The 10,424-nt window shown below is 40.2% G+C and overlaps 1 protein-coding gene across 1 annotated transcript; it reads left to right on the top strand.

The window, feature by feature from the left end:
* The first annotated feature begins 6,429 nt into the window (after positions 1 to 6,429).
* Positions 6,430 to 8,780, top strand: LOC149285068 (THAP domain-containing protein 1 B-like). The gene is made up of 3 exons (XM_089495858.1): positions 6,430 to 6,497; positions 8,188 to 8,383; positions 8,496 to 8,780. Exons 1-3 carry the CDS (start codon positions 6,430 to 6,432, stop codon positions 8,778 to 8,780), a joined length of 549 nt encoding a protein of 182 aa, XP_089351984.1.
* The last annotated feature ends 1,644 nt before the right edge of the window (positions 8,781 to 10,424 follow it).

Raw genomic sequence — 10,424 nt, 5'->3', positions numbered from 1 at the left:
TGGGGATCCACTGCCCATGCCCTATTTGGTACATCTTTGAGCCGGGCCATTTCAGTGTGCCCAACAAAACCATATATTTTTGAAAACTAGACACCCCAGGGTATTTGAAATGCTGGTATTTTAACTCTTTGCATGCACACATTTTACCACCAGCATTTTTTCAAAGTTTGCAGTAGTATTTTTGTGTGTGTATTTTTCCCCCACACACCTACTTTATGTATGAATTTACAGCTCCTGGTATATGCCGCTGTCACACGACACCCCAATATGTGTTCAGCAACATCTCCTGAGTACAGTGATACCCCACATGTATGGGTTTGTCATTTTTGGGGGGGAACTAAAAGGCCACATTTGGTACGTGTGCATTTTTCTAATTGGAAATTAGATGTGTGGCCATCCTTCCCCCCGTGTTAATTGGGACCTTGTTGAACCCGGCCAATTCAATTTACCCCATCAAATCATACATTTTTTAAAAGTAGACACCCCATGGGCATTTAATATGCCAGTATTTTAACTCTTTCCATGCGAGAATTGTTTTAAGCTAATATGCTAATTTTAGGACTTGCTCACAAAAATATATTTTTTATATTTTTTTTTTGCCTTTTTTTTTATTTTTTTAACATTTTTTTTCAACTTGAAGGTTCCCCTGATAGTGACATCAGTGGGAAATTATTTTTACATTTTACTGTTTTTTTACTATTTTTTTTCTAATTATTATTAATTTTATTTTATTTTTAATTTATTTTTTCTAATCACACTGTGATTAGAAAGCTGAGCTCTATTGACTTGCATGGTTGAATGCAGTACCTATATTCAACCTGCAAGTGGAGCCAGAGTTCTCTAGAGGGTCTGGAGACCGTCTAGCGAACTTTTTAGACTTTATTGTTTTTCTTTATTGAATTTTCCCGGACCGCCGCCATCTTGCTGATGGCAAAGATCACCGGCAGCTGCGGCTGTGACCGCTCTCTGGAGCGGTCACAGTCCATCCCCAGGTAAGTGTTTGGTGTCGCTGGATGCCTCCTGATCGAGGCATTCCAGCGACACCATTTAAGTTTAGGAGGCGCTTTTAAAACGGGCGTCCGCCGCCATACAAAGTATGGCGGATGTTGACGCCCCGGGGAGGGGCCAGAGATGGCCCCTTTGTGCCGATAATGGCGTTGCTGAATGCCTCGAGGTCGAGGCATTACAGCAACGCCGTTTCGGTGCAGAAAGCGATCTATTTTCGTTTCGGTCCTGGCACGTCATTTGTCGTTATCGACTTGAATTTCCGTGACGTGCCCGGACCGGCAATTGTCATCAAGGGGTTAAGAAGGATCTGTTTAGGACATCTCTGAAAGTGGTCAGTTCAATGTACCCCCTTTCAAACCATACATAGTTCAAAACTAGATTTTGACATGTTTAAAATTCTACCCCTATGCCCTATTTGGGAGATCTTTGAACCCAGCCAATTCAACTTACCTAATCAAATCACAAATGGACATTTCAAATGCTGATATTTCAACTCTTTCCATGAACTCATTTTAGCACCAGCCTTTGTCCAATTTTGCAGTAGTATTTTTTTCGTGTTTTTTCACACACACATTCTACTTTAGGTATTATCACTGTCAAACACCACCCCAATATGTGTTCAACAAGATCTCCTAAATACAGTGATAACCCCCATTGGTTCATCGGGTTATTTGGAAGGTAAAAGGCCACCTTTGTCAGTCTGTGCCCATGTCCTATTTTTGGGACAACTTTGAACCCAGCCAATTCAATTTACCCCATCAAATCATACATTTTTTAAAACTAGACACCTCATGGGCATTTAAAATGACAGTATTTAAACTCTTTCGTGGTGAAGATATAGCGCTAATTTTAGGACTTGCTCATAAAAAATCTTTATATATTTATATTGTTTTTACCTTTTGTTGGAACTGGATGGTGTCCCTGATGGTGAAATCAGCGGGGAATTATTTTTACATGGTATTTTCTTATGTTTATTTCATTTATTTTACCAATCACATCTATCGAGGCATTTCAGCAACCTGCTTAAGCTTAGGATGCGATTGTTGATCGTCGCTTTAGCTCTTTTAAACCAGGCGTCCGTCGCCATTTTATATATGGCGGACATTGACGTCCGGGGGATAGGCCACACAGGGCACCTGCTGCAGATCTCTGTGTTGCTGAATGCATCAACATTAGGTATTACACCAACACCGTTTGGGAGAAGAAAGTGATTTAAAAGTTTAGAGTCATGACATGCCAGGCACGTCAATTGTTGTCAAGGGATTAAAGAAACATAGGTATTTATTAGCCTCCATGTTTGGGAACAGCTTCCAAACTAACAATTTCCATCTTGTCACCCCCAGGGTTGGATCCAGACCCTTATCTCAGGAGAGGCACTCAACACTAACACAACACACACATTCACTCCTACCAACATATCCAGAAATACAAACCACCAACACTGACACACACACACACAGAAACTAATATAAACTCATTCAGAGACACACACTAACACAACTAGGCACTCATTGCTAACACACAACACTAAAATACCCAGACACATGCAGCCTCAAACACTTACATACCCAGAGACATGCAATCACACACACTAACAAACCCAGACACATGCAGTAACATACTCAGACACTAACATACATATCCAGTAACATATCCAGACGCCCACTCTAAACACACTAACACCCACACAGTAACATACTCAGACACACACATAAACATACACAAACTAATACACCTACACACAAACACGCATTCAAACATACAGTCACCAATGCAGTCACTGAAAACCCCACTATAGAAGTACATGCAGCCCACCCCCTCCATGGTCAGACTATTCTCGCCACTGATTGGCTGTTTACGTGCCTCAAATAATGAAAGAATCAAATAAAATGTTTCATTAAAGCACAGACACCACAAGGACATGCACGTATCCCTCTTTAGCCATGTGAAATGATGGGAGATATGTTCTACACATGTAATATATTCCCATCCCTCACCAGGCTCATAACACTGGAAGACACCTAAAGTCAACCTATGTAACCATGTATTTTGGTAAAAAGAAATATAAATATATGCACTAATGTTTATATGTTCAGTTTGCACGTGTTGAATGCATGCATAACACAACGCATATATAATACAAGCAATAACACATGCATACTGTATGTCTGGCACTGGAGGTATGCCAACTGCAGTCTTACATGAAAGAGTAAAGTAAATTATCACAACTACGCAGTCAGCTAGCTGAAAGCACATGAAGCATACTGGCGTACACATCGTACAATATGTTACTTGCTCACCTCTCGTCTATCCACAGCTGATAAAGCCTCAATTTCAATGCAAGGTCTGGCGTGACGTCATCCACAACCGAGCCCGTCGCGTTGCTTCTTTAACAAGAGCTACATAAAGTTTGTTGAAGAAAAAGAGAAAGTCTGGCCTTTTTTTGCAGACTGAAAATGAGTTCTAATCACAAGAGTCCCCTCTGGCATTCATTTTTCTTGGTCGCCAAACGTTTTGTGTCTATTCGTGTCACATAAAACTAATGCTATTTTTAAAAAAATTACTTTACGCAAAAAGAGAAACGTGGTTCTGTAGACGAGTCAACTATTTTTATTGCGATTGTGTGTTTTGTCTCTAGTGGTTTAAAACTCAGAACACCTCGAACAGTCCTGCGCAGACAGTCCGCAATCGTAGAGCGGCGTTAAATCTGACCATTTTCCTCGCTCGGATCGTAGTTAATGGCCGCCATTTTGGTACACCCTTGTCCAGTTGCGAGGAACCCCAGTACTGGATATTAGCAATCTGCAATAATTAGGAAACCGCTACGGTGAGGAGTCTGTGCGGTATAAGCTTCCAGAGCTGTGCTGAGAACAGGTATATATATATATATATATATATGTATATAAACACGCATATATATTACATTAGAAAATATAAGGGAGGAATTTGATTGGTTAAAATGTTTAATACATACAGATGATCATGTATGTGTATATATATATATATATATATATATATATATATTTGTGTGTGTGTATATGTTCTGTATAATGGATTACTTTGCAGTGTCTGGATGGGATTGTGATGTGTGTTCTTTATGTTGTTAGGCTTGTGTTGATACAGAAGTGGCACAGATTGTGTGGAAGGCTATTAGTCTGCTGCACACACACTGATGGACTCACTGCAACTTTCTAGCTGGCCTGTAGAGTCAGATCTTTGTTCCAGTGACATGACATTAAGCCTCACATAACATGGTTATCGCCATCATCATTTGTGTTGTAGTTAATGCCTTCTATTTTCTCATTAGTTTGTGATGGTACATTATAGAACATCTTGTTTGATATGGTATAAGTATGAGCCAACAATGTGTCCATGTATAGATACACAAATCCCTTTTTTGTGTGATGTATAGTTAGTGTTCTTAATTGTTCCTTTTGTGTAGCATCATAGTAAGTGGCTTTCAAATGTTACATTACCCAGTGATTTAAATACCTTCTTTATGCAGAATAATAGAGAGTCCTAGCTGTTTCTTCTGCGCAAATCGGGTTATTCTGGGGAGGAAAAAGGTTGGTTTCAACTCACTGCCCTTATCATCCATTAGAAAAGACCAACATTAGCAAGTTTCTCCCTCAAAAAAGGCTACGCTGGCCCTGTGTAACGTTCAATAGGTGGGGAGACTTAATTGATTTAACTATACACTGTACAGGGCCGGCCAAGCTCTTCAAGCGACAGAAGATCACTGGGTATGGACCGTCATAATGTATAATTACATCAACAAAGTCTTCCTGCCTATTGAACATTATACAGGGCCAGCTCAGCCCTTCTTACTGGGGAAGTTGCCAATGTTGGCATAATGAATAATGAAACAAGGAAAACCACTGCAGATTCCCTCTTTAGTGAATAGACCACAGCGCATGCTGTTTTTTGTTTACAAAATGCTGTTTTATGCAGGAAACAACATTAATGTTTTTATTATTATTATTAGATAATTCACTTGTATTTTATTTTCCCCATAACGCAAAGACATCGGTAAGATCTCCCCAGCACTGCGAACATTTGTCCTACTAAGTACGTGTTGGTTTGTGCCATTTGCGATTGTTTTGACAAGCGCTGTCATACTTGTGATATTTCCAAGCTAAAGGTTGTTGCGTAGATAGACGGACAACACGACAAATACTGACCCCTCTTGTAAGGATTGGCGTGGCTGACAAAAGCTCGTCAAAGAGAGGATGTGACTGATTGGGGGTGACATCGAAGACAAAGACTTATTTTTTATATTTATTTATTTTTTAAGTATACATACGTACAAAAGGTACCGTATTTGCTCGATTATTAGACGACCCCCCAAAATCGGAATATTAATTTAGGAAAAAAGCCTGAATATAAGACGACCCTATAGGAAAAAAGTTTTACCAGTAAATGTTAATTTTGTTTTTATTTCCTTTCATTTTTCAACCTGCCCCCCAGTTATGCACATCTGCCCCCAGGCTTGTCACTCTGCCCCATGAATGCCTTAAACCCCCTATATGCCACTGTGCCTCATGATATGCCTGCTAACCCTCTAAATGCCACTGTGCCCCATGATATGCCTTTTGACCCCTGAAGTGCCACTCTGCCTCCAGAAATGCCTTATACCCCTATATGCCACTCTGGCATTTAGGGGGTTAAAAGGCATATTATGGGGCAGAGTGGCATATAGGGAGGTATAAGGCATTTCAGGAGGCAGAGTGGCGTATAGGAGGGTTAAAAGGCATTTCTGGAGGCAGAGTGGCATTAAGGGGGTTAAAAGGCATTTCATAGAACACTCTGCCTACAGAAATGCCTTATGTACCCCATTTAACCCCCTCCCAAAAAAAAAACTTACCGGTGCTTCTAACTCCCGGTGTGTTGTCCTGGCAGCGTGTAGACGTCTACGCAATTCGTGTAGACAACTTCCGCTGCAGTCAGAAGGAGGTGCGGTTAGCAGCGGGGGTTGTCTGCGTCCATCGCGCAGAACTTCCCTGGCTGTCAGAGATCAGAGTTCCCCTCACCGGGGAATTCTCTCTGACAGCCGGGGAAGGTCTGCGCGATGGCTACACACCGGGAGTCAGAAGCACCGGTAAGTTGGGGGGGGGGCAGGAACATCCAGGTCCCCTGCAGCGTTGCGGGGGATCTGGATCTTAGTCTCATAGTCAGAGCGTTTGCTCTGAAAAAAACCTTGTCTCATAATCGAGCAAATACGGTATATGTTTAAGTCTAAAAAATGTGTACAAAAATTCACTTTGGCAGTATAACTGCATTTAAATCATTCCACTAAGTGTATATTCAGCCTTTCAAGCCTATAAGTTATCAAAATAAATATCATAGTTGTTTTTGCTGTTGTGTAATTTTATCTTTTTTGATCTTTGTTTTTAAGGCTTTTTTCTTATATGGCATTTTAAAATGCCTGTATGTGCTGCCATCAATTGCACCAGCCGGCAGACCCGTGGCTGTGGAAAATCGTTTCATCGGTAAGTATGAGCAAGCAGTTTAAATAGAATGTCACGACGGTCATCTACTGTTACTTGTTTATGTAGTATGTTGCACAATCCAACAAATTAGACAAAGGCAAAAAATTGGTATCTCTATTTTCTTTATTAAGGCAGGGCTTGACAAATTTGTTGTGAATCTAGGCGCCAGCTAAAAAGTTAGGAGCCAGGATTTTTTTAAAACTAACAGTTGGTCAGGAGTGATCTGATCATCATCAGCCCACTTACTAAACTCACAGCGTTTGACCTGGAACCACCCTGGACTTTCAGGTCAGTGCTGTTTTTTGTTGGTTTTTTTTTTATTATTTTTTTGGATATTTTTTTTTGTTGGTTTTTTTTTTTTTTAACTCTTTCAATGCTGATGTTCCATTAGAGCACAGCATTGACTGATATTCAAATGTTAACCCCTGCAATGCCACAAATGTGTCATACACAAATGTGGCATTGAAGGGGGTTAACGCTGCACTGTCGCTCCCAGGGAGCGATCAGGCAGCAGGGGTGGGTTGGAGCTGCTCTCCACACTCATGTGGAGACCGGAGAACCCTCTCCCTGAAGCTGCCTCTGGCAGCTGGGACGCAATTGCTGGTCTATAGACCAGCCATTGCAGGGAGGAGTCTCTTTGATGACTTTGAGTCATCAAAGGGCTTGTGGGGGCTTGTTTTTGCTGTTGCTGGTCTGCCTGGAAGCTTCCAGGCAGACCACCAGCAGCAGAGCCCGTACAAAACGGGAATTAACCCCAAATTGAAGGGGTTAACGCTGCACTGTCGCTCTCATGGAGCGATCAGGCAGCAGGGGGATGTTGTGTCAGGTCCCCACACTTGTGGCGGGGGGGGCAGGCTCTGAGTGGCTGTGCTGTCTGTCCAGACTCCTGGGCAGACAGCAGCAGCAGCAGCGCCCCTGCGATCACCACGATTGTGGCGACGTGAGGGCATTTTTTTTAGGGATTTAACAGGCTGACAATAGCGACCTGGCGCCTGGGATTTGTCGAGCCCTGCCCTAAGGACCAAAGTTTTTTCTTTTTTATGTTTACACCATGATTCCCCTTTTCCATATTTGATGAACCAAATTATATTTGTTTTGTTCAAGAGAAGTATGCCCTTCCTTTAAAATCATAGGAATACAATGGACGCAAAACCTATATGAAAAAAATCTAAATTCTTACACTGTAGCTGCCACAGCTGATTTATGTTCAGCAGCATCTCATTACAGTCATACCACACATACATATTTATTTTATGTTGCAGGGGGCCACATGTATCTTTTACATATCTTGAATACTATTGGCTTAAGGGGTTTAGGGTTAGAGTTGTTTTTTTTATTTACTTGTAGTGGTAGAGGCAAAGAGAACTTTAAAATATATATACATTTTTTATTTAAACTTTTTTTTTTGCACTGTTCCTAGTGCAGTATGGCTCGAGATCCCTTTAGGGACTTCTCGTACATCACTGGGTTTCCGATAAATTCTATTTATTTATTTTTTAGTTGTTTCTCCCTCTCCTCCTTCTGATGTCTGTGCTGATCACACTGTGATCGGCGTTGGTTTTAGCACAACCACCAGTTGTTTTCAACTTATTTTTAACATTGGAACAACTGTTATAGTTTATTTTCTTGAACACACTGGGCTGTTGTGCTTTCTATAGATTTTTGTTTAAGCTTTTATTCTTGCTCCTAGGTTTCCACATGGGCGACCAGATGTTTTGAAAAAATGGGTTCTGAATATGAGACGTGACAAGTATAAACCCTCCTCAAAGGCAGTGCTATGTTCGGATCATTTTGAAGAACTCTGCTTTGACAGGACGGGTCAGACGATACGATTGCGGATAGATGCTGTGCCGACGGTGTTCAGCTTACCAGGAAAAGGGATGAAGGTACCTCATCATTTCTCTTGAGATGTCATTAAACTTTCATTGAACTGTGATTTTTTTTTTTGTACTACTTTCTAACAGGCGCACTTCAATTTATTTTTTGTTTTGGTTTCAGGAGAGGAAATCATCTGCTCATGTTTTTCAAAATATGGAGAGCAAACCCTTATTCTTGTCCACCCCTCCGCCTCAAGAGCAGTGTATACCAGCACCTAATGAGAAAAACATAACGGAAGAGCATGACTATTGTATCACAGACAGTCCAAAGACCTTGAAAAAGAGGCTGGATGAAGCCCTGAGCAGCCTCCACTGTGTGAAAAGGAGGCTGAAGATCACCCAGCAAAAGTTCAGGAGGCTAAAATTCAAGGTTCAGTCTCTAGAATTAAATGGGTATCCTGTGTAACAAAATGGACTTATCATGGCTGTTACCTTTTAATATATCATGCATGTTTGTATAATTCAGTGTTTTGATACTTTGCTTTAACCTTATCGGTGCGCTTATATATATATATATATATATATATATATATATATATATATATATATATATATGATGAGCTCTCCACCCCGAACTCCTGTGTGTGTGTGTGTTTATGTATGTATGGTGGTATATATACATAAAATTCTGTGTGTGTGTGTGTGTTTATGTATGGTGATGAGAGATATATATATATATATATATATATATATATATATATATATATACATACATACATACATACTCTAAGAAAGTAAGGAGGTCCCCAGATTTGAAAGTGGCAATCATGTTTGTTTTTTGTATGTATAGGCACACGTTTTTCTTCTTTTCGGGAGCCCTAAGAGCTCTTTAACTGCGATGTCTGCCAAAATCATTGATTTTTCCCAACCACTGTATTAGCAATCACAAAACCTTCAAGAGCCTAAGAAATAATATGTCCACGTAAAGGAAATACTCATTAAATATGATGATTTTGTTTGCTATATTTTCTGTCTTACTGGGAGTGACTGTTTCTTTTTTTTTTTTTTTTTGTTCCTCTTAACTATGTGTTCAGCTTATTTAAAGGTTCATGAAATAACTGTCTACAGGCCTCTTGCGCATAGTGGAAAGCCATCCTTGAGGATTTATGATTCAGAGGGAGACTGGGTTTGTTTTCCCTATCAGTTCCAAGAATACAGTGGGGTAGAGCACTTTTAAAATAGTGTGTACTGGGTCCAGAACAAAAGCAGCATCATTTGGCCACCATAAGATACGCTATATGCACCACATATAATACATATGCTTAATTATATATATATACTAAGTTTAGAAGACTTAGTTATGTTACTTTGTATTTGTGTTTAGTACACACCTTCGCTACAAGAGGGGACTAAATGTGAGATTTTACAGTAATAACCAAAGCCATGTTACACAAGGGTTAACAGTAATCCATTGTAGATTTTATCTAGATTGCAATTAATCCTACCTTAAAAAAAAACCACCCAAATATTAGATAAGGGTTTACCTTATACTTTTGGGATTCATCCAGTCCTGCTTTTGTTACATGTATTTCATCATGTTTAAAATTACTATTACGCATATACATTCGTGTGAAAAAGAAAGTACACCCTCTTTTAATGATAAAGCCAAATGGAGAAGCCATTGTGTGAAAAACGAAGTACTCCCCCGCTGCTTTCATATAAATGAAGATGCTAAGTAGCAGACAGGTTCTGCTAATCAAACGCCCTTGATTGAATTGAAAGTTTTAGCTGTTTTCTGGTGTGGAGCGGTCAGGTGTGTGTTAATACAATGCCAAGGAGGAAAGACATCAGCAATGATCTTAGATAAGCAATTGTTGCTGCCCATCAATCTGGGAAGGGTTATAAAGGCCATAGTTCTACAGTGAGAAAGATTTTTCAACAGTGAAAACATCTAAGACAGTTGCCAATCTTCCCAGGAGTGGACATCCCAGCTAATTCACCCCAAGAGTTACATCTCAGGCGCTACAGGCCTCAATTAGAATCTTAAACTTCATGACCGTACAATTAGAAAAAGATTGAACAAGTGTGGTTTGTTTGAAAGGATTGCCAG

The sequence above is a fragment of the Sceloporus occidentalis genome, unplaced genomic scaffold (assembly GCF_023333645.1).
Source record: "Sceloporus occidentalis isolate IW3139 unplaced genomic scaffold, rSceOcc1.0.p SCAF_85, whole genome shotgun sequence".
In the NCBI taxonomy this organism is placed as follows: domain Eukaryota; kingdom Metazoa; phylum Chordata; class Lepidosauria; order Squamata; family Phrynosomatidae; genus Sceloporus; species Sceloporus occidentalis.
This window is presented reverse-complemented; position numbering and strand designations above follow the sequence as displayed.